Consider the following 25250-nt stretch of genomic DNA (forward strand, 5'->3'; position numbering starts at 1 on the left):
TACATGCCATTGTCAAAATAATAAATAATGCAGCCAAGTCTTTCATGTGATTCCAACTTGATTGGGTAATTCCAGTTGAAATCCATACACCCCTAACATGACCTGAATCTCCCACACAGGGGGTGTAGATTTCAAATGGAGTCACCCATTCAGGTAACCCCAGTTTAAATTCACACTCACAGTGTGGAACATTAAGATCATGTCTTCCATTGGGGATGTATGGACTTTAACTGGAACAGCCCATTACAGAGGTCATAAATGAAATGATTATTAATAGAGCAAATATGAGCCTTGAGGAGCCACTATGTTCTGGGTTTCCAAGGGCTCCCATCTGGCGATGCTTATGACTTCCATAGAATAAGACTCTTAAAGTTAACATTTATTTGTATCAGGCACGGTCTTTTGGAAAGTCTTGAGTAATTGAGAAATTTCTTCTGTATCCATCCTTTCATTTTCATTTCGAGATACATTTACAACTTTCAATTATGACTTCTGGAGGCCATCAGGAACACTCTACCTCACTACAAATGGATGTCCTTGTTTATAACTGCTTATATCTGTATTAATTCTCAATGGAATCTGACATAGCTCTGTATTGTTTCTTAACTTGTTTACATTTAGTTGCTATTTCAGTAGCAGCATAACGAATCGGGATATACAAGTAGAAATCCATGATACACCCCTATGGAAGACATGACTTTAATCTTCCGCACAGTGAATGTGAATTTTAAATTGGGTTACCTGAATGGGTGACTCCATCCGAAATCTACACCCCCTGTGTGTCAGGTTAAGGCAATGTCTTCCATAGTGGGTGTACGGATGTCAATTTGAATAACCCAGTAAGTCCCTGAATGGCCTTAAAATGCACAACCCAGATCATTATGTCAGATCAATGTATAAAGATGACCTGACCCCAGGATGTAAAATCAAATGCACAAAAAAGTTGGCTACATACCCTAATGTTGGAATCATACTTTATCAACAATGTAATGTAATGATACTTAAACAAGTAGTCTATTTGCAGTCATAAAAAACATAATAACATTATATGAATATCAATCAGAAGACAGATGAAATATATAATGATAAGTAAATAAAATGTAACATAAATGAAATCAGTCTACAACAGAACTATAATAAACATGATTTCAACCTAAACTAGATGCAAATTTAAAACAAATTCTGAAGACAAATCAAACAAAAGAAACTGAAAAGAACACACAAACTTAATTAAATATGCAAAACACAAATCAAATACAAAATAACAACAAATTCTAGAATATAGAATGCGCAATAAAGCTAGGTGATCAAATCACACAGACATCTAGAGAATTCTTGATAGAAATCTGCATCAACATCTAATGTTACTTCAGGTAATATCAAAGGTAAGCTATATGTGAATGTAGCCTACTAGGTTTGATAGATCAGCTTAAAAAGAACAGCATTTACAACAAGACATTTTTTAGACTTTCCCAGAATTCTTTGCAATCAATGTGCATAGCTATTCTAGTTGAAATGCATACACCCCATATGGAAGACATGACCTTAATCTCCCACATAGGGGTATATATTCAAATGGAGTCACCCATTCAGGTAACTCAATTTGAAATTCACACTCCCTGTGTGGAATTAAGATTAAGGGCATGTCTCCCATAGAGTGTATAAGGATTTCAACTGAAATAGCCCACTGATGTAAATGCATGTTGAACTGCTCTTACACTTTTACAGTAAAGATTCATCCATCGGCATGACATAATCTGGGTGTCAATCGCAAAGGCTTGCAGGAATTTCCAAAATGACCAATTCAAAGATTTGCTACATGGACAGGGTCACCACAGTCAAGTAAGCAAATGTATTGAGATCTTTTTTTGCCAAATGGTTGGGTCCAAAAGGACTTTAAACTACTTTCTTGACTGTATGAACAAGTTTGCCTGAATAGTCAACATAAGTTTGACCTATAACATTAACCCCCTGAGCACTACCTGCCGATCTAACATTTGAATTTTTAAAAGAGGCATGTGAACTCAGTTTTCCCTGTAATGCTGCATATCACTTTCTCACCCCTCTCTCTCACCCTCCCCTCTCTCATACTGTTTATTTCCTTTCACCCTCCCTCCACCCTGTTCTGTGTATGTAGCTGCCTCCCCCTCTTCTATCTCCCCAAAACAAAATGTATTCAACAAAGGCTAAGAAACAGAAATGTCTAAATTCAACAAAATCTAAGTCAACAAAATCCATCAACTGAAGAAAAAACACAACACTACAAAATTAAACAAAACATTTCAAAATATACTTTGGTGATCAATGTTCAAAGTTGACTAGTTTGATGGCAATATATGAATTTTGATGAATCTAACGAACAAAAATACAAAAAAATCATTCCTCAACCAGGAATTGAACCCGGGACCTCACATTTATTAAGCAGACACTTTTTCTACTAAACTATTGAGGCTGAAAGCAAGACCTATCGGTAACATCTAACACTTTCTATGTCATCAGCCTCGATAGCCCAGTGGTAAGAGTGTACACTTACAGGAGGTTCCTGGTTCAATTCCTGGTCGAAGAATGAATTTGTTCATTTCTCGGCCATCTTGAGGGGGAAAGTAGTTATTGCACATCATACTACCTCAAGTACTATGTAGCTTCTTTGTCAATAACAATATTTACTTCATAAGAAAGATCAAACACAGGAAATGGCAAACAAAATACTAATCATAACTAAATGGTAGTGAATGAAAACAGGGAAAAATATATGAAACTAGAGATCACAACAAAATGTCTTAAAAAACAAGAAAAGAATGGCTAATTAACTGCATGTTAACCTTGGTACACAGCAAATTCAGAAATGTTCATTACAATATTGTTTGTGCTTTTGACTACATACATGTATAATCCATATTATATTGGAGTGTTGGGAAAAGGTTAAAAGCGGGGTTAAAAGGCTTTGGACCTCGACCATTGCCCAAAATACATGTAGGAACAAATTGACAACATCATTATTTACCACTCCACACTATATGGATTCTTTTCTGTGTTTTTATCCTTGGTTTGAATCCTAAATAAAATGAAATGAAATGGAACTACTCCTGAATGTGGAGTTTAATTTACCAAATTTACCAAAAGACCAAATTTACCAAAAGACCAAATTTACTGTGCACCATTTCAAGAAAACTGTAACGTCTAATAAACAAGGTTGTCCGCTGCCAAAACTTACTTGCATGCACGTGTAGTGTACCTGTAATGTGGGTTGACCATACACCAGGATGAAGTGAAGGTACCAAAAAGAGGAGGAGCAAAAAGTGAGAACAAATTCAACATAGACAATACACACAACACATGGGGGGGGGGGGGCACAAATAATGGATTTATTCATAAATGAGAGGAGGGGGTGTTAGAAATGATCTCTTCATATGAATATATTGGCATGATACATCTTTAAGGCATTTGCTGTTGTGAAATTACTGGTTTTGCGTTTAAATGACAAAATAATTATCAGCTTATAGACCAAAATGATATGGTTATATGATGACAATGAATTTTACTTGCCAAATTTACATATTTTTGTTTTGCAATCTGTCGTTACACATTTGATAAGTATTTAATTTGCTTTAAAATAGTGATTTGATTCCGCAATCGATCATTGATTCAACGACATATATGAATGACACATTTTTGAAAAATTATTTCTATGCGACTGAAATAAGTGAAATGTTTGATAGGTATTATAATTGTAAACACTTTAATATTTTGATTATAATATCGCAAGTTAGTATATGATGTTAACATGCTTATAGTCAAGTCTGCTGTAATTAGTTGAGGAATTAAGACAGTATAAGGGAAACATGCACCATGCAGTAAAAAATAAAGTCACAGAAATAATGTAATTGAATTACATGCAAAATAATATGCAACTTAAAAAATGTGCAAGTTAAATTTCTTAGCTACGACAAAAAGATACCCTAATGTCATTTATAAAAACAAATTTCATTGTCCCTGAGCATATACAAGAAGGATTCCCATCCCCTTAAAATGAATATGAAATCCATAATTCAACCTCAAAAAGACTGAACTATCTATATATATATTTAACAGATGCTCAACCCCAGGGGCAGGGGGTAGTCAAGTTTGGGTAGGGACGTACTTCTGAGAATGGACTTATATTTATTTTAAAATTCCACAAAAATTGGACCCATTTTATACCACAGGCCCAGAGTTTTGGCCAAATGGTGGGACGTCCCTGTATGGATGTTTGCACCAAATACCCCTATATGCTCAACAGATTTCATGTTGAGAAATGTTCAAAATACATGTATTCTTTCTCTATTTCCTTCCCTCATATCATTCGCAACAAAAAATTAAACACTGAAGGCTGAAAAAAATACATATTAAAGACCAAACCTATATATATCTTATAAATATTTATCAAGCAATTTATGATAAACATTGGGCTATTCCAGTTGAAATCAATATATACACCCCTATGGAAGACATGATCTTAATCTTCCACACAGGAGTGTGAATTTCAAATGGGGTTTCCTGATTAAGGGTGCGTGGTAAAGGTCATGTCTTCCATAGGAGGTGTAAGGATTTCAACTGGGACAGCCCAATGCATGTTATTAAAATGCAGAAATACTTAGTATTATGCACAAGATGCTGAAGTAAGTAGATCACATGCTCTTGTAATAAGCAGGCATATTAGAGTTCTTGCATCGTAATCGAAAGGTTAGTTTCATTTGGTTATAATTATTAGTATGCAAAGCAATAGGAGAATGTGTAAGTCTTTTTTTTACCAAAGTGATCTTCTTGAAAAGAATGCACTTCATGATCATTTCCAGACATAACATTTAGGGAGGGATCAGCCGCCATATGACACTGCATTCTTCTAGTGCTAAGTTAACTTATATTATGACAATAATGATAAGTGTTAACAATAAATATATCAGATAAAAGATCATTCAACGGATATGGCCTATTTCCTCAGGGATTCTCAACAGGCGGCCCACGGAGCAAGACCAGGGCTGTAGATCAATGGTGGTTGGCCTCTGAGCAGCTCCCAAATGTACAGTAAACATAGCAAAACAAGTTGCATTTAGCCCTCAAACACAGATATTTTGAAATTAATTTGGCATTCCATGGCCCGTGAGCAAGTATGAGAACCCCTGATATAGATCTTGGATGCTAAATATAAAATTTAACATTAATTGCTAATGTTACTCTAGAAGATTCAGGCTTTATGCACGATAGCTTTGGATTTATGGGGAATGTCATTTCCATATGCACAGCACTTGTATCTAAGAAAACATTGCGTTTATAAATGCACAACAATGACCAGACCTATAAATAGCTGTTATCTTCACACTTTTGACTGATTACAGCAGAGCTTATAGTAACAAATCTTGCAGGGAACAAACAAGGTTTATACTGAGTCTCGTCTCAAGTTGAGAGTAATGCCATATTGGATTTACACATGCTTAGAAAAAGGGCAATTTTTCCGAATGCTGGTTCGAGTCTGCCACAACAAAATCCAACATGGTGTTACTCTCAACTTGAGACGAGACACAGTATAGCTTGAGTTGCAATCAGATGCACAAATAGGATATTATGCATTTTGTTTTTGGAGCATTGAAACAGCTTAAATGAAATACAAAGAGGTATATCTGCAAAATATAAGCTTTTTATTGCATAACATAGCTGCTAGTTTTGTCTGACGGCATATAAAATTACTGTGTTTCTCTATTGTGTTGCAGCAAATTCACCATAATACGACTCAAAGGAAAAGGCATGGAATGGAACATGTCAGGTTGCTTTTTAGATATCGGATAACAGGGTGCATTGTTCAAAATACAAAGTATACATGGGTTAAAATTTCAGCTTTAATCGTATGTATAACATTAACATCTGATTTTGATGGTCTAGGTCAGGACCAATTTTCTTAAAGTGCCTCTTTAAAATGTAGATCGGCACTATATCCATAAGAATGGACGGGATTGACAAACGTTTGGAGCTCATGGCCTCCCTGTAAGGCCTCTGGCAGGGTCCATGCATAATGGGGGTCTGGGGGCAGCACCCTCTTGTAGCTCTTGGATTTTGACTTATGGCTTAGAATGGCTCTCCTTGACATGAGTTTTTGATTAATCGAGGTACAAAAACATTATTTTTTCCCTTTACTAGCTGCTGTGCATGCAATGCATCACAAGTGGCGCATGTGCCCCCAGTTGCGGATCCCTAGTCTAGGTTGTACTGAAGCAATTTTGCCAAATATGACTTGAAGGAAAAGGGCATGGAACATGTCAAGTAGATGTTAGATACATGGTTAAAAATATATAATGCATGGGTTAGGATTTTAACAAAATTTTGGCAACATTTCGGCTTCAATCATGTGTTTTATCTCGTCATATCTGATGTTGAAGCAATTTTGCCAAATACGACTCAAAGAAAAGGGCATGGAAAGTATCAAGTAGACGATGTTAGATACATGATAAAGGATGCATGGTTAATAAGTGACAAGCAGGCAAGGGGTTAAATGGACCACGATGCTGTCGTTAACATGACAGATTGACTTACAGTGCCTGTTCAGCCACATTGCTGTAAAATGGGATTATGAAGAGAAATGATTGCAAATTGATGTTAGTGATTCACACCCACGCCGTGTTATAAACACAGCATAAAAAGAAAGCTCACACTAGCTTGAGTGGTCACAATTCTTAACCAGATAAATCAATTTATATTGCTAAAAAGGCCCAATTACAACTATTCATTAATTTTGCCCAGGTATCCTTTTTTCCAGATATTTACTGCTTTTTGTCACCCCCTCTGATCGGTATGCTTCTCTTATGCCCGTCAAACTAGTGGTGGACTTTCTTTTTGTTCTGTGTTTAAGATTTTTACACATAATGTGTTATGGTTGTCAGGTAGGGGTAATAATTGTGGTTACAGGGTGATAAAGAAGGGTCATTAGTGGGAAACCCTAACCATTACCATAACCCTAAACTTTGCCCTAACCCTAACTTATAAGTTACTAACCTAAGCCCTAGTCATAACCCTAACCAAAAACCTAACCTTAATTTTAATCCTAACACTAACCCTAATGCTAACCCTAACCCCAACTCCAATTTAATCACTAACCTTAATCCTAACCTATAATGTCCTAAAACCTAACTTGAACCCCAATGACCCTTTGGAAAATGGGCTGTTCCCATAGTTATAAGCTTAGGGCTTCAAATTTGCAAACAGTTTCGGTATATGTAAGCATGAAGAGTGTTTGCAAGCATCAGATAAGATTCTAGCAAAATATTATTTGACTTAATTGTACTGTAAAAGTAGAAATTTGTGCAGTGTTTGTATTCCAAGTAGCAATAAGGAAGCTTAGATCACTAAAAAAAGTCAAACAGTTCAAAATTGTCAAAGCGCAACAAATTAATTGAGAAAAAATGTCCACTTTTACAGTATACGAAACCTTTTATTCTATGAAGACAAAATGGCTCCTCTTTATTTTGGTGCATGTACACATCGAATGTTGCAAAATCTGAGGTGGCATAAATTTAGTCAAACCATAATAGCTATCAAGGAATAGCATATGATGAAAAACATGGCAGTTACAAACAACCTTGATACATGAATTTGAGTTTCAACCTTTGCTTATTCACCATTTTAGTACATCCCATAAGCTTTTGCGCTTTTGGACCGCTGATGTCCTCATGTCAATGTACACATCATTTAATGAACATCCTTACTGCGCATTTCCGAAGCCTTGAAGGGTGCATCGATGTGTAAACATCATGGGGTCCAAATGTGAAGGCTTATAGGATTACCCAAAAGGTGATTTTCAGTTTAGGTTTCTGAAATATTGAATATTGATACTAATATCTTTGCTTCTTTCATCAAACCAAGTATTTGATATCAAAGTTGTAATATCAAATATCAAAGCTTTCTGATACAACTATTTGTAATCAATAATGATTTCTGATATCAATTCTTGTACACTAAAATTCTGAAAAATGAAAGACAACAAAATTATTTTTACAGTTCAATTTCATCCAAATGAACCACTTACGTGATATCGTTGACCCTTGCATCCAGTCTTTCGTTCGAATTGGTCAGTCGGTCAAGTTTGATTTGCAGCCGTGATATCTCGTCCCTCTGGTCGCTGCTTGTAGACTTCTCCTTATTCAAGGCGTCTGAGAGCTGGGCAACTTTCTCTTGTTCTACTGTGAGCGAGGTGCGCAGGTCGTCCACCAAGATACGCTCTTGTCTGAACTTGTGCTCCATTGTCTCTACTGCAATTGTAATATGAAATAAAAATTGTTAAAACTATGCACAGTTTACTTCTGAAGGCATGTGGCCTAACTACTCTTGCTTCATTTAGGCCGATTCACAATTTGATGCACCTCCAGACGTTGCTGGGGAGAGGCCATAATACGCAGTGCATCATGGGAAAAGTTGATATCCAAAGGCCACGTAATATGAATACAACACAGGAATACATGTCATTGTGTGTTTAATGTCAATATAAAGATGTTACATGCGAATGTACGCTAAAACAACTGAGGGTGTTAATCTAGAAGAGGACACCTGTCCGTCTCCCTCCCTCCTCCCCCACATAGATAAAACCCTCATTGAGTTACTTACATTGTCTCACGAGTTGTTTTTCTCTTCTGGTTCCATTTTCTTCCAGAGTACTGAGTTGCTGTGCTAGTTTCTGCCTCTCATCTTGTAGATCCAGTTGTAATACATTATTATGAGCTCTGATGTCTCTGATTTCTGCTAGTAGCGATGCACGGTCTGCGCTGTATACCTGCTCCATGGCCGACTTGTGATGAGATTCCTGCGCAGAAAATGAAAGGCGGTTGGATGATTATATGTAAAGAATCACATCTTCGTTCTATTGCGAATGTCTTGCAAAATTGTGGTGATTGACCAATGGATGGAAAGAACAAACTGAGAAGCTTGAGATGATGTAACACATCTGCAGCACAATTCCAGTAAGCGTTACTTGATGTATATACTGCCCATACTAATTGGATTTGCACAACAGGATAATGAATTACATTTATTTATCTATCTATCTGTTAATATTACCATCTTAGTGTGAATAACATTTTGTCCATATAACATGTTCTGGATCTGAATTCTGGATATAGTCAAGTTGGCAGCTTCAACTAGTTACAGTCCAACAATTGCCACTTTGGACCATTACTGTACCATTATTTTGAGTGTATCACCATATTATAAATACAAGACGATACAAGCCAGTGTAAAAATACAAGACAATAGAAGCAGGACAGGCCGAAACAAAAACTGAATTCCCAAAATAAAACTATAAAAAAGTCCAGAGGAGCAGCATGGTACACTGGTTAAGGTCTTTGGCTGTGGTGCTAGAGGTCCCAGGTGGCTCATCTGGAAAAAGGCAGGGTAGATGACCCATGATAAAGAGTTGATGATACAGTTGGCTCCGATAAGGGGCTTATCCTTTGTGTAGGAGAGCAGGGAATTTGGTGAATAGATACAATGAGCTTTATTCAACAATCTTTGGTTAATCATCTTAAACTATTGGAAAAGGATACACCAGATCAGCAACCAGGGTAACACCCAATTGTCAGCTACACTATATACCGGTCCTGTAAAATATGCCCCAACCCAATTTGCAAGCTATTGCAACACTCTTCACCTGGCCTAGTTGTACTTTTGTCAGCATTATTGCAATGATTTTAACTTTAATGCCAATATATGTTTAAAAAATCCAACAATCTTACCTGTTCTCTTATTCTTCTCTCCAGCAGCTGCACCTCAGACAGATCCTTGTCACCAGTAGCCATCACATGAGTGCGTAATTCTGCTAACAGAGTCTCTCGTTCTCTCTCAAATACATACTGGATGGCACGTAGCAGCTCACCTCGCCAGTCAGACCCATCATCCTTAGAAGCCTGTTTGAATAGTTAACGAACAGTTACAATGGGGTATTCCATTGGGCTGTTCCAGTTGAAATCCATACACCCCCATCAAAGACATGACCTTAATCTCCCATACAGGGAGTGTGAATTTTCAAATTGGGTTACCTGAATGGGTGATTCCATTTGAAATCCACACCCCCTGCATGGGGGATTAAGGTCATGTCTTCCATATGGGTGTATGGTTTTAAACTGGAATAGTGTCACTAGAGAATCAGGAGATTAAGAGAATTCAAACCAAGGTGGTAAGAGTCAACAAACATGAGGTCGCGGGTTCAATTCCCGGTAGAGGAATTAATTCATCCATCTTGAGGTAAAGATTAGTTATTGTCAAAACATTTACAAAGTTGCAATGATTCACATTGATCATCCAGGTTATATTTAACTGTCTTTACTCTTATTAGTCCACATCTGTTATGCCTTAATTTTCAAATGATGAGCAAACAGTTTTAAAACATAACATGATGACCCTTTTGGATCATCATTATTTAAAAGAAACACAAATAATACTTATAGAAAAATAAGTTTCTTTATCAATTTATCACTTGAAAATTGGTTATTACAAATTCATAATGCAAGAAAAATTATTTTGAACTAATCTATTAACTATGGCATAGCATGAGTCATTTGATGGGGGCACTGAGCCTAATTAAGGGGCACAGGCAATTAATTATGACCTTGATTGGGCCCCTGGTACCCCCAATGGTGCTACGCCACGGCTATCATCCCCAACCAAATCTGTCCCCTAACACACAACACACTTACCCTTATCCCTGCTGTTGCTTGTGTGACCAGATCTTTGAGTGCCTGTATCGCATCAAGTAGAGCCTCTTTTTCCCTAGCAAACGCATCTTGTAACAGAACCAGATCAGTGCCATCCTGTACACTTGGTCTCCCTGTTGTCTGTTGCTGTAAGTAACGGAGATCGGACAGGGAGAGCACCTGTAGGCCTTCATTGTGCAGTCTGTTTAGTACAGTCTGGAATAAGACATATATTAAATTTTAAAATCTTATCGCTCACTTATATCATTACGTCAGAAAACAATACTGTCTTGTCTTGGTACTGTCCAACACCCCCTGTAAAGGCGAGTCAACCGGACAGGATACAATGCGCATGCGTATCTTTCTTGACACTGGATTGGTTACTGGAGTAAGTGGCGCTGAACAGCTGCTTTGAATGCTTTCTTTTCTTGGATGGTTGATATTGATTGTGGCAGGGCGTTCCAGTCAATTAGGGTGCGTGGAACAAATGAGTACTTTAAGCAGTTCTTGTTGCAGGATAGGGATGTAGTTATTTGTGGTTGAAGTGTTTCTTGAATTCCTTTCGACCAGGAGCAGGAGTGTTCGCACTGGAACTGTCTATTTAGTACAGTCAGGAGGGTGAAAGTGCATAGGAACAATGCCGGAAACTACGTCACGCTATTGTTCGACCTAGGCTACATCATTTTTAACGCATGCGTGTTCGTCAATACAGCTTTAGACTCCTCCACTTTCGCAACACGGTACGTGGAGTGACTGGAATCACACTGACGGCGGAGGAGAATACTAGCTGGTCAAACAGTTTAATTCTATCAAGCATATAATACCTGAACAATCATCGCATTTGATCTATTTACTACAGAATATATTGTATACTCAAAATATAATTTTAAAATTGTAAACCTGTTAACTTGTATATTTGTGTACTAAAATATAAGGACATGTGAATAAAATCATGTCGAAGACAAAATGGCCGCTAATCCGCCTATTGTGAGACCTAGGATACATATTTCAAAAGAGGGCAGCAGACTAGGATGCCTATCCCTTTGTCTATTATTCCTGGTACAGTCTGGCATGATACACACAGAACTGGTAGAAATCTTATCCTACCATGTACCACTGGGTTATTCCAGCTGAAATCCATACACCCATTAATGACCTTCACACATGCCATGTACGTACAGTGTTATTAACATCGTGTATGTATTCCACAAATATTTTGAACGTAATAATTAAATGATGGACCATGTCATTTTATTCAAAATCTCAGATTTTGTCACAACTACACCACCTAAAGCTCAGAATTGTGCAGGTATGTTAGTTTACTAAAGTACATTATTTTGTAGTATAAGAAAATCTCTGTATCGCGCCTTGAGCACCATTAATTTGGTGGAGATGAGCGCAATGTAAATTCACATTATTATTATTACAATCATGTAAAAAACGGGGGAAATATGACACAACATCCAATGGGGGAGTAACACAAAATATATAAACAGAGTTAAAAACCCGGCGTTTGAAAAGCAAAACTTTTTGAGAGCAGGTCTCCTTTTTACTTCTTGAAGAAGAAAAGTTTTGCTCTCAATATAAACGCTGGTTTTTAACTCTGTTTATATATTTTTGTTACTCCCCATTGGATGTTGTGTCATATTTTCCCTGTTTTTAATTTTATCCATTGCTAGTGTGACACTGTTGTATCCTTTTGGATCCATCCTTTGGTTCCCTGCTGGTCAGTTGGAACAGATTTTCCCTGTTTTTAAATCATGTAAAAATCAGATATTTTGAAAAACCTTGAGAGCATTCTCAGCAGATGTTACAATATGACTTTAATTACATCCCTAGCATACTTGAGACAGAGCAAAAACCACCACCACCAGTGTGCAGGCATATCCAAATAATAGCTCACCTGTAACCTTGATGGTATTTCACCATTTTCTCCCTCCGTAGAAGCGCCCTCTACTGGTCCTCGTTCTTTACCCACACCACCTTGTCGAGTCTTGAGATGTCCGAGTAAATTGGAATCTAGCCTCTCCGTTGTCTCCACTTCTTTGCTCAGCAAATTTGCAATATCTGAATATGAATACAAGGTAGTGATTTCGTGAGTTCTGATGACGGAAAATTATTGTGAATCAACGTTTTTGATCGTTCATAAAAGTTTTTTCTTATTTTTTTCATGATTAAAACATATTGACAAATAAAATATACTGAATTTACACTCTTGAAATAAAGCTGAACAAGTTTTATTCTATGTTCAAAAATATACTGTGTCTGTCATGCTATGGCCTACTCAAATGCCCTGCCAATGCACAATATTATATGAACCTCATGTTGTACTATGTCACGTAAACAGCTTGCTCTGGAATGCGGGCAAAGTACGCAAATTGTGAACTTAACATTCACACAGTACTGGTAGTAGTAGAGGGTAAATAGATTATGCCATGAAAAGGAAATTTATAGGCCTATTTGTTACCATGAACTTAAAATTATTTTCAAAAATCAATATGCAACTTTTTTTGGGGACACCCTGTACATACCACTAGCACTTGAAAATGATGGAGTTGCTGTCATCAACCTTTCCAGCTGCCGACTGTGATCTTCCTGAATCTTTGTGATCTCCTCTGCGTGAGCCGCCAACAGATCACGATTCACTCTTAGAACCGCTTCCTCCACTTCATGTTGGTGGCGCTCTTCCAAGGCTTGTACCTGATGGTTGTGTTCTGCTTTCAGCTCTTCCAAGAGTCCGTTGGATTCCTTCTCCATGTTCTGCTGGATGTCGCGGATGTGTTCCTGATGCTGCGCAGTCAATTCTCGTTTGATTTCGGCAAGTTTCTGAAAGGGTGGAAGATATTGTTTACAATATTGCATGCTTAAAACCAGACCTGTCTATGTCCATTTTACGCAACAATGAGTAGACAGATCGAGTGAGTCTAAGTCTACTATATAGGTATGCCAATGGATATATTTTCTCTGCCAGAAGTGTGTAAGTCTAATATTGAAAATAGAGGGACCCAAGGAAAAGTCAAAAGTGTCTGTGTTGATACTTATTTTTTAAAGCCAAACTGACAAATAATTTGAATCATACAATTATGGTACACAATGAGTTCAGTGATGTATTATGTGCACTAGAGAGGTTGATGACCCTACAATGCATAGTATTCAATAGCTGCATGTTACTAAATGTAGGCTAGCACATTAGTTATCCCAGGCACGCTTGACATAGGCCGTAATTGTCTACAAACTGTAAAACCTGTTTTTCGCAAAATGCCGTTTTTGGCATAGGCGATTCTTGTTTTAAACCCTTGATTTATTACGCTTCAATTTGAAACTACAGACTGATATGACTTGTTGGATACCCACAAAAGTATGTGTCAGTCAAAACAACAGCAATAACAATGAAGAAAAGGGAAGGATCAAGAATAACTGTCGCTACCTCCGAAAGATAGATATTAGGGTTCAGATGTAGGGTTTTAAGGTTAGGATTCAGATTAGGTTTAGGGTAAGGATTATGGGTTATGGTTAGAATTATGAGGTTAGCAACTGCAACTCAGAAGTTGCTCCTCATATTCATGCTGTTTATTTGCTCATATCTCAAAACTTCAGTGAGTCATTATTCCCCAAAATAATCATCTAATATGTAACAAGATTAAGGGGAATGTGTCTAATGTTGCATCACTAATATTGATTTTTTAGGTTTTTAGCATAATTCTCCACAGACATAAATGACAGCCAGTGAAAAAATGGCACTGACCATCCAGTATTTTAACCTAAGACCTTCGGATCACTGGACCGATGCTCTACCAACTGAGCTAATGATGGAGAAGTGCAGTGATGTTATTATATATATGCCTTCAGTTCAATACCCATTCTATCATCTTCTCATCCAAGAAGCTTTTTAAAGCTTCTTGGATGAGAAGATGCTTAAAAGCAATCTGAAGTTCAATTTACATGGGGTTTGCATCAAAACGTAGCGATTTGAAGGACTAGTAACAAAAAAAACCCTTGAAATGAATATTTTTAACAATTTGACTCATGTCCCTTTTTTGTATCGCATATTGAGAACTGAATTTACCTGTTCCAAAGTTTTCCCAGGTGACAGTCCCTGCAGGCTTGCTAATCTCTGATCATATCTCGATTCCAACTCCCTCAACTGCTCCATATCGCTCTCATGTTTCTCCTTCAGATGCACCAACTCCGCATCGTGCCGCTGACGCAACTCCGCAATGGCTTCTGCATGTTCTTGTTTCAACTCAGCTATTGTCAGCTCATGCTCGTGTCGGAGCTGATCGATGGAGCCCTCCGAGGCCGTAGTTTCTGTTTCGGCTCGGGCGCTGCTTGCCGGGGTTTGGTCCATTAGTTGTTGGCTCTGGAACATTGTTTCCTCAAGTTCATCGACTTGGAGTTTGAGTTCCATGATTTGTGTGTCTTTGTCCTGTTTAATTTAAAATGTGACCATTAGCATTTTAATGAGCCGTAAATGTCCTCAATTGTATTCTGAGTTACAGTGTAAAATGGGCATGAAGGTCATATTCATAGGTATTTCAATTTGGTGCTACGTGTATCTCATTAAATGAGGTACACGTAGCACCAAATTGAGGTACCTATGAATACGACCTTCATGCCCATTTTACACTGTAACTCAGAATACAATTGAGGATATTTACGGCTCATTCGTATGTACGGTCACAAATAAGCAAAATGATGATTAACTAGAATTATGCAGTTCTTAATTAAGGTGGCCCCACACAAAGGTTTGCAAATACAAATAATATGCTATATGCAAATAAGCTCATTCATTTTCATAATGGGAGGCCAAACAATTAAATCTTTGATGACTTAAGCATACTCCTCTTCACAAGGACCCACATTTCAATCACAAGCCCACGCCATGACAGTTTTAAATAATTTATACATATAATGCAGTGGAAAGGAAATGCAAAAAGTTAAATTTTCAATACATTGTCTAGTCCTGATACTTGGTTCTCAGGTCACAGCAAAATAGTCAAGCTGTGTTTCTATATGCACTCCCTCCCTCTGTCACATTTACATCATTCACTGACCTGTATTTGTTTAGTGAGCTCCTCTATTTCCAGATTGCCAGTGAAGCTCTCTGGATGTACCTGCCGTAACTGTACCAGCTGTGCCTCTAGTTGTGCAACCTCCCTCTCTCTGACTCCCAACATTTGCTTGGCGGCGGATGCTTCCGTTTCTAAATTGCTCTGTGAACCAATAAAAAATATTTTAATTTGTAAAAATTTTGAATCAAAAATATAACGATTTCAAATAAAACACAATGACAATTGTTGAAACAAAGATTGCCAATCATTGCGGTATGAAGTGAGCCTTATCTTTCACTGTAAAATTGGAAATTTTTGGACCAATATTTTGCACCTTGTCAATACACATATGCATTACCCTATCTTGCTCATGGTCCCTGCGCATCTGAGCGAATGCTTCCGTCACATCAGGGTCTTCAAGCACATTGCGCCCTCGTTCTTCATCCAGAGCTTCCCGCAGATCGTTGAGTTCTCTCTCCAAAGATCGCAGCTTGTTTTCATACTCCGTTTTCAAGTTGTCCTAATGATGCAAGAATAGTAAAGAGAAACAATTAATGTTACTGTAATGACTGCCATCTTTAATAGTGGGCTATTCCAGTTGAAATCCATACACCCCTTATGATAGACATGACGTTAATCTCCCACACATGGGGTGTAGATTTCAAATGGGAGTCGCCCATTCAGGTAACCCCATTTGAAATTCACACTCCCTGTGTTGAAGATAAGGATTTCAACTGGAATAGCCCATTAAAAACACTCAAAGATGGGCGGCCAAGGACTAACACTACCACGCTTGTCTGATTACTTGCATGTTTATATTGTTTATGATACGACCGTCCACCGCATATGGACCAGAAAATCAGCATTCTCTCACATTTTGAGATATTGGACAGGTAAATTCCCCTCAAAATATAAGCTTTTGCAAATCTCAAAAATCAATAAATAAGTTGACAAATTTTTGTTTACTATAGACCACTTGACATCATTGTTTATCAACAAAGGAGAGGGAATGGTCTATCGATATGCTTGAACGAACCGCTACACTGTTCAATGGCTTTCTTGTACTATATGAAATGTGATGGGCGGTTTAAAAGGCAAAGAACAATGGAAATTGCCATAATTCCCACACATACTGCTGGGCAATGACGTCACATGTCAAGTGGTCTATAGAGAGTGCACATGTACAAATAGCACTTCCTTGACGGTCTGGAGAAAGAACACAAATCACAATCACCCTTACCAGTTCCTGCACCTGTGCTTCCTCTTGACCCACTGCGGCCGCAAGAGGGCGCTCATCGCTCCTAAGATCGGCAACCTCTGCTTCTCTGAGAGCCAGCTGTGCCTTGACGCTGTCGCACTCCCTGTGGACATCTTCTACTTGCTGCGAGAGTTCATCAATCTCCTGGTTCTTCTCGTCTAGTAGTGTCTGGTTGAGTTCACGTTTTGTGAGCGATTGGATTTCATTTTGCTGAGAAGAAATTTGTTCCTATAGAAACAGAACATACAGATTCAAGTATAACAAGGCAAAAAAATATGTGTATGTGTGCATTTGTCAAGGAAAATTATTTAAATTATGTGTAAAGAAATTACCTCAATTTTATTTTGACCAAGTATAGTGCAGGAAAACCCAGAGGGTGAAATCTGCATTGGATTTTAAATTTGGAGAGCTTTGGTACTTCATGCATAAAAAGGAATAGTTGCATAGTAACACTCAACACTACTTCAAAATGGCCTAAACAGGTATCACACAGCATTAGCAATGAAACCTTAAACGGCAGAACATGGTAGGGAAACGGAAATTACACGCATCTGGAGCAAAATGTTTTCTTTTCAAAATTAAGGCCCCAAAAAAGGAAAGTCTGTCTCAGACACCTGCATGCATATCTGTGTTAACTCCTAATTAACACTACATGTTGGCCATAAAATTCCAAGTTATTTTTTTGTTTTGTTTTCCATATGCTTAATTTATTTTGGATATTTTTAATATCGTATCGAAAACATTGTCCTTTACCATCCTCACCTTGAGGTGGGTATTTTCTTGGAGTGCATCTTGCAGCTGTTCCTGGAAGTCTTCCCTGCCAGAATCTTGTTCCCTGCCAGCCACTTCCAACTGAAGCTGCAGCTGGGAGATCTCCTCTTCCTTGTTCACAATCTCTTCTCGGAATTGCTCCAACTGCTCTACGAGGTCCTCAATCTGATAAGAAATTCAATAGGCAAATCCATTAAAAGTCCACTCACTCTTTCCAAAATCTTCCATGGGGAGTATGAATTTCAAATGGAATTAGCACATCAACCAACTTTATTTGAAACTCACCCTTGCTCTGTGGAAGATTCATTGAATCTTTCTCAGAGAAATTTAAATGGAGCTATCTAATATGTTCATTCCATTTGAAATTCACACCCCCTCTGTGGAAGATATTTCTAACATCTTCCACAGGGTGGTGTGGTTTTTAAATGGAATAGCCCAATTAACATTTTGTACAGTTGTTTTATTTCTATAATTACTTTGTTGTATGAATATGACATTTGAAAAAGGAACTAAATTGATATATTCCCTGATGAAAGGCACCAAACAACAAACCAAAGTGTCTTTTTTCACAACAGATGGATTAAAAAAATACAGTAAGATCACTGATTTCCCAGGCGGCGAGTGGCATGATCGAGCCCGGCCGTATGACATTTTCCATATACTCGGTTAGTTTTGTGGGGTTCATTATCAAACACCAACGGTTTTAGCTTGTATTTATATTATTTATTAACATAGGGCCTAGGCCTATTTGTTTGTGATATTCCAAGCGTTTTAAAATTTCAAAATAATCCCATTCAATTACACGGTTGACGATGGAAATTTACTGAATTTAGAGAATGCACGGCGACCACCACCTGTGATTTCCAGCACAAGAAATTCATCTGAACTACTAACTTACACCGATTCAAGGATTTTATGTAGCTGTTGAAGAAGAAACCCTGGCAACTGGGTAACTTCCATTTGAACACATGAAGCGAATATACAGAGGGAGTATGGGTTTCAAAATAATTAACCCTAGCCAATTCCATTTGGAAAACATACTCCCTCTGTGGAAAGACTATTCTTAAATCATACAGGGGTATGGTAGATTCAGACTTTAAACTGACTAGTTGTGAAAAAAGAGGAAAATGCTATAAAAGAAAAGGAAAATAGTGTCAAATCATGCTAAAAAAGCTCAAATTGGGCTGAAAATAACAAATGATGTGTAAATTTCAGGAATGAAAAAAGAGGAAATCAGCTAAAAAGAGGAAAAGTTTCAGGTCTGTAGATTTCAAATGGAAAAGCCTGTTTTCCCTGTAATCCTACCTCTCTATCTTTCCTTTCTAACGCTTCTTTATCTTCCTCCAGCTGCTTAACAAGCGTCACCTCAGACCGCATGTTCTCCGCCGACCCATTCATTCCTCCCGCCGCACCATCGGCACCATCCAAACCCTGCTTGATGGCATCCATCTTGGATTGCACCGCAGACAATTGCATCAGACTGTCGTAAAGCTGCTGTTGAAGTGCCTCCTTCTCGTGACCGAATTCCTCTTCAGCTTGCCGTAACGTGGCAACTTCTTTCTCCAGTTCGCTGAGTTTCGCTGTTGATTCCTGCTCTAGCCCGGCGCGGTTCTCCAGCTGACGCTCCAGGTCTTTGATCTGACTGGTGAGTTCTTGCGCCGTGTCTTCCTTCCATGTGATCTCTCGCTCAAGCTGGAGGAGTTTGTTTTCTGATTGATTTAGTGCCTCTTGGCCTTCATTCAGTTCTTCTTTTAATTCTTGTATCTGCGAGGGTTCAAAGTAAAACCATGAGTAAGCATACTTAAATTAAGGCTGGGATATTTGGGTGGGCTCGTGGTGCCCGTCCCTATGGTACCCATTTAGAATTTCTGGTGGTGTGGGTTACCCAAGGGTCATTATTTAATATATTTACAAGTCTTGCCCTGGCATAGTTTGCGTGAAAGTTTGTCTGAAAAAAGTGATGGCACCAATGATTTGATAGATAAACTTGGGTGCCAAGCTGCAAAATCCAATTACAAGAGGCTTGAGTTCAATGTCAGTTAAAGCTGTTGTTTAACTTGTTTATATATTAAATATTTTGCACTTTTGCAGGTATATATACGCAACTGCTTAGAGACACACAACTGCTACACACACACACACCTGCTTGGAGACCATTAAACAAATTTCACACTCCACTTGCTTAATCCCTGGAGCTCAAAACATGGGGTCGCAAGCTCAAAATATGTGGTCACAAGCTTAAATTAAGGGCTAGCGAGTTCGAAATATGGGGTCCAAAGGTCAAAACATGGGGTTGTAAACTCAAAATATGCGGTCGCAAACTCAAAATACAGGGTTGCAAGCTAAAACATGGGTCACAAGCTCAAAATACAGGGTCGCAAGATCAACATATGGGGTCGCATGAATGGTCACAAACTACTTTGTTCCATTTTAAGAGCATTTATTAGCCTTTGTGCTTTGCCCTGTGATTTGGGCTGCAGTTTTGGCAACACTGATTATGATACCAACCTCTTTGTGTAGGTGTTCCACATTGGCTGGTGTCTTGTCTCTGGCTTTTAGATCTTCCTCTAAACGATTTATCTCCCTCTGAAATTCCTCCCTTTCTTGTTCTCTGTCTATTGCTTGTTGCTATCAAAATTCAGTGGAAAAAAAGATGAATGTAAAACTATCTTTAAAATGTATAATACATAATAAGAGGAAGATTACACCAGGCACAAAAAGAAACTCGTCAGTTATATTCATCCTTGCTGTTCAATAACTTGATAATTTTGGATTATTCTGAAATATACATTTTGTTAATTGGAATTGTCTTTCTCATTTGACACCCTGTTCGTGAACATTGAGCAAGAATTGACCAAGATATGCGCTCCAAACTCTCAAACCCCAAAATGAAAAGTTGCAAATTTAACAATTCAATTGTGCCTGTTACACTGTGTGCTTTATTGATTGGCCCGTGGTGCTTGTGTGCAATACAACGATGCGTTCCCATTGAAAACCGTTGAAAATGCAACTTTTCTTTTTGGGGTTTGAGGCTTTGGAGGCTCATATCTTGGTTAATTCGTGTTCGTTTTTCACGAACAGGGTGTCAAATGAGAAAGCAAAGTCCAATTAACAAAATGTATACTTCAGAATAATCCAAAATTATCAAGTTATTGAACAGCAAGGATGAATATAACTGACGAGTTTCTTTTTGAGCCTGGTGTATATGAAACACATGTTTTTAAGCATTTTGCTTGACTCAAGGAGTGAAAACTAAAAAATTGTACCCCTTCACTATTTAAAACATACTTATGTGTAATACAAAGCATTTTGAATGGTACATAATATTTTGGAAGATTCACTAGAGCGTACACCTGTATAGTCTGCATACCTTCCAGCTAGCATAACAAATTCCTGCAAAAATTATGTTTTTGAAAAAAATCTCAAAATTCGATTTTACTTTACTGACTCGAGGATGATATACAGACTATAATGGGCTATTCCATTTAAAATCCACACTACCCCTGTGCAAGATTTTGGAAATATCTTGCACAGGTGGAGTATGAATTTCAAACGAAATGAACACATTAGGCAGCTCCATTTGAATTTCATACATCCTCCGAGAAAGATTCAACCTGAATCTTCCACTATGGGAGAGTGAGTTGCAAATGGAACTGCTAATGTGTTCATTCCATCTGAAATTCATACTCCCCCTCACAGGGGTAGTATGGATTTGAAATGGAATAGCCCTAATAATGTTAAATGTCTCAACTGCTGAGTTTTTTTCTTGACGAATGACACATTCTGCTTGATCATATGTGACGTGTCATGTCAAAACCAGACACTTTTGGGCAGGTTATCGATTTTGAGGTTTTTACATATCATAAATATAGAGATATTTTGCTCCACAACGCTGTTTTCCCCAATGAAATCGGACATTTCTAAGCGAAGATATTCAGTTCGTAAGTTATGGTATTATAAAATTGGAAATTGAGATATCGGCCTTTGAAAATATTATTGACAATGTTGGGAATAGGAATTACCTTTAAAAATGTCTCAAAAAATACAAGATGCCAGTTATATTCCGGTCTGAAACTATCAGACAATATTTTAAACATTAATAACATCACAAATTCGCAACAAACACAAATTGTGAAAAAATCAACCCCTGGCAGATTTTTGGCTATTTCTCCATTTACGATCCTGCCCAAAAGTGTCTGCTTTTGACATGACACGTCACATATTGTGATGGATGCAGTTTAAATATTCAGTAGATGGTCAAGTCCACACTTCCACTTACATCCAAGAACTGCTTATTTCCTTTCTGCTGTTTCTCGGCCATCTCGATCTGCTTTCGCAAATCCTCTATTTCCACTTTCCTCTCCTCCGCCAGTTTCTCGCTCTTTGATATCTGCTCCTCAACAGAGCCCTCCAAGTTATGTATCTGCGATTCATAGCGTTCCTTGTTCTTCACTGCCTGCGTCTCTACTTCCTGTTTCTCTTCTGCAAGCTGAGCTACTCGGTGTTGTAGGCGTACGGTTTCTTCCAATAGGCCTGTAGGAAAAGGGAGCGAATTACAAACGATAAAGAACAAGTTGAACACAATGATGAGGCTTTGAAACAAATGGTTAAGCAGTGAGAGCTTAAAATGTTTAACCCCCTAGACACTAAGTGGTCATCAAACAGCATTTGTGATTGATTGATAACTTGAAATGCACTTTTCAATAGCCAATTGTGACTAGGCGTTAAACTATTCACGGTCAAACTTGTATTTGCAGATGATTTTATTAATACCCTTCTTGATTGGTTCGAATTCAAAATTGGACACAATATTCATTTTGGCCAATCGGCAGGTAGTTCTTATGGGTTTCAGCAACATTTAAATATATTTTACAAAATGCTGAATAACAGTTTACTACAAACGGTTATTACCCAACATGTGAAATGCCTTAGGTGATTTGCTAAGTGCGAGTAGCAATCAAAGCAAAAAAACATTTTTCACTGTTAAAAATGACGCCCTCTGTTGACAGAATAAAACAATACAGATGGTTTATAAATGTATTCTATTCAGCAATATGCTGTGGTCACAATGACATGTATGCTGGCTGCTGTACACAAGGGAACAAACCAAAAGATTGATAAGTCCTGCGAGCTAGTTTTGGTCGGAGTTCAAAAAGTTGATTTACCTCTCTCATATATACTCTTACGAACATTGATGTAATTTTTCCTCACCTCCAGACGGGGAGAAAAGCGATCTTTTTAGTTTTGTTTACAGGGCTTCAATGAACTTTGGTTTGTCCCCTAATGCTAAACTATGGGAAAATACAGCTGACTGGGTGTTAAGTGTACATGTATGCTGAAAGCATTTGAAGCTTGGAGCAGCATATGGATTTCATCAGGCCTTCAAATACTTGTTTATTTCCAAGGAAGATAAGCCAAATGTCCGACACTTTCTTATGTATTTCTTTATTGGGAGATGTAAAAATTTCCCCCTAAATGCCAACATTTTTTAAGCTATGGACTTCATCCTAATATGTGACGTATCATGTCAAAAGGGGACACTTTTGGGCAGGATCGTAAATGGAGAAATAGCCAAAAATGTGCCCGGGTGATTTTTTTCACAATTTGGGTTTGTTGCGAATTTGTGATGTTATTAATGTTTAAAATATCGTCCGATAGTTTCAGACCGGAATGTAACTGGCATTTTTCAAGGTAATTCCTACTCTCAACATTGTCAATAATATATTTAAAGGCCGATATCTCAATTTCCAATTTTATACTACCATAACTTACAAACTCAATATCTTCACTTAAGAATGTCCGATTTCATTGGTGAAAACGCAGTGTGGAGCAAAATATCTCTATATTTAAGATATGTAAAACCTCAAAATTGATAACCTGCCCAAAAGTGTCTCCTTTTGACATGACACGTCACATATGATACAAACAATTTGTAATTCAGAATTGTCTTCCTCTGCATGCACGAAACAAATTTATCTTAATCTATTACCATTGAACATAAACTATACTCCCTAAATTTCAATTATTCCCTCTTCACAAGGGTGTCAACTGCAGCCGACAAGTTTTAAACTTCCTTTAAAAATTCAAAATATTTTAAATCAGCATGAAAAATACATTAAAATGAATACAAACAAACCTAGTAGTGGTTCATCAGTTCTTGAGACAGCTCTTGATATTTTGAGAAAATATCTTAAAACTTTTACAGCCAACGCGTAGCGCTAACCGTTTATTGGAGTTCACATATCAATGTGCGCGGGTGTCTGAGACCGACTTTCTTTTTTTGGGGGGGGGTTACACAACTCTCATAAACAAAGCAAACTGGCACCACTTAAGTTATTTAATTTTACATAAATGAGTAAATCTATTTTAGTAGTTAATTGTTACACTTTACCATAGTCCACTTGTCTTCCTCAAGAGAGTGATGTCAGTGCATGCTCCTATGCGCTTAATATTAACTGTGTTGACTCAAAGAACTGGCACATTTACAAGTGCTACCAAAGGCGGTACACATGTACACGCCCAAAGTAACTCGGACAAGTACTGACTTCACTCTCTTGAGGGAGCCAAATGGACTACAGTTACATTTGTAGAAATCAAAATGAATTTAGTCTATTCAAAATGCAACTAAAACAAAAGCAGAACTTAACAAACAAAAATATTGTTAATTAATCAATGTTACAAACTCTATCCAGTAAAGTTAACGATGTCTTAGGCTGCATTGGTCCATTTAAAATCCATACTACCACTGTGGAAGATTTGGAGTATGAATTTAAAATGGATAGAACACTTTAGGCAGTTCCATTTGAAACTCGCCCTCCATTTATTGAAGATTCACATTGAATCTTTCTCAGAGGGTTTATGAAATTCTAATGGAGCTGTGTTCATTCCATTTGAAATTCATACTCCCCCTGTGAAAGATATTTCTCAAATCATCCACAGGGGTAGTGTGGACTTTAAAAATGGAACAGTCCATTGTAATGAAGAAGCATAGTAACTTTTCTAATATTCTTTTTTTTCCTTTTTCTGTAACCTAAATTCTTTGGTTATTTACATTGCATGCATTTGGGCAATTCCATTTGAAGATGAAACCATCTCAATTGTGGTTGCACCATTATAATCAATCTTTTTTGTGGGACTTTTGCACATTGGGCTAAACAGGCTGCTATGGAAGGCATGACCTTTAATCTTCCACACAGGGGGTGTGAATTGTGAATCTAGTCACCCATTCAGGTAACTCCATTTTAAATTCACACTCCCTGTATGGGAGATTAAGGACATATCTTCCATAGGGGGTGTACGGATTTAAACTAGAATAGCCCATTTACGGGTAAAATCCAGCTAAAAACTGAACAATTTTGAAATACTGTAAACATAATGTAGTCCCTTTTTTTTTTTTTTCAAAAAACTTTTTACACCATCTTACCATTTTCACTGTTTTGGATGAGCATTGTTGGAAGGGCT

General features: G+C 37.6%; 1 protein-coding gene across 1 annotated transcript in view; it reads right to left on the reverse strand.

Annotated features, from left to right (window-relative positions):
- Nucleotides 1–25250, reverse strand: part of LOC140150874 (uncharacterized) — a 164835-nt gene that overhangs the window by 24903 nt on the left and 114682 nt on the right. The window contains 16 exon segments of the mRNA XM_072173022.1: nucleotides 3215–3235; nucleotides 6565–6585; nucleotides 8054–8276; nucleotides 8629–8824; nucleotides 9753–9923; nucleotides 10713–10925; nucleotides 12613–12776; nucleotides 13241–13535; nucleotides 14776–15135; nucleotides 15764–15922; nucleotides 16119–16280; nucleotides 17001–17246; nucleotides 17781–17954; nucleotides 19095–19553; nucleotides 20298–20417; nucleotides 22069–22322. Of these exon segments, the coding sequence (XP_072029123.1) occupies nucleotides 3215–3235; nucleotides 6565–6585; nucleotides 8054–8276; nucleotides 8629–8824; nucleotides 9753–9923; nucleotides 10713–10925; nucleotides 12613–12776; nucleotides 13241–13535; nucleotides 14776–15135; nucleotides 15764–15922; nucleotides 16119–16280; nucleotides 17001–17246; nucleotides 17781–17954; nucleotides 19095–19553; nucleotides 20298–20417; nucleotides 22069–22322 (3238 nt within the window).

Source organism: Amphiura filiformis, chromosome 4, assembly GCF_039555335.1.
Source record: "Amphiura filiformis chromosome 4, Afil_fr2py, whole genome shotgun sequence".
NCBI classification, from domain to species: domain Eukaryota; kingdom Metazoa; phylum Echinodermata; class Ophiuroidea; order Amphilepidida; family Amphiuridae; genus Amphiura; species Amphiura filiformis.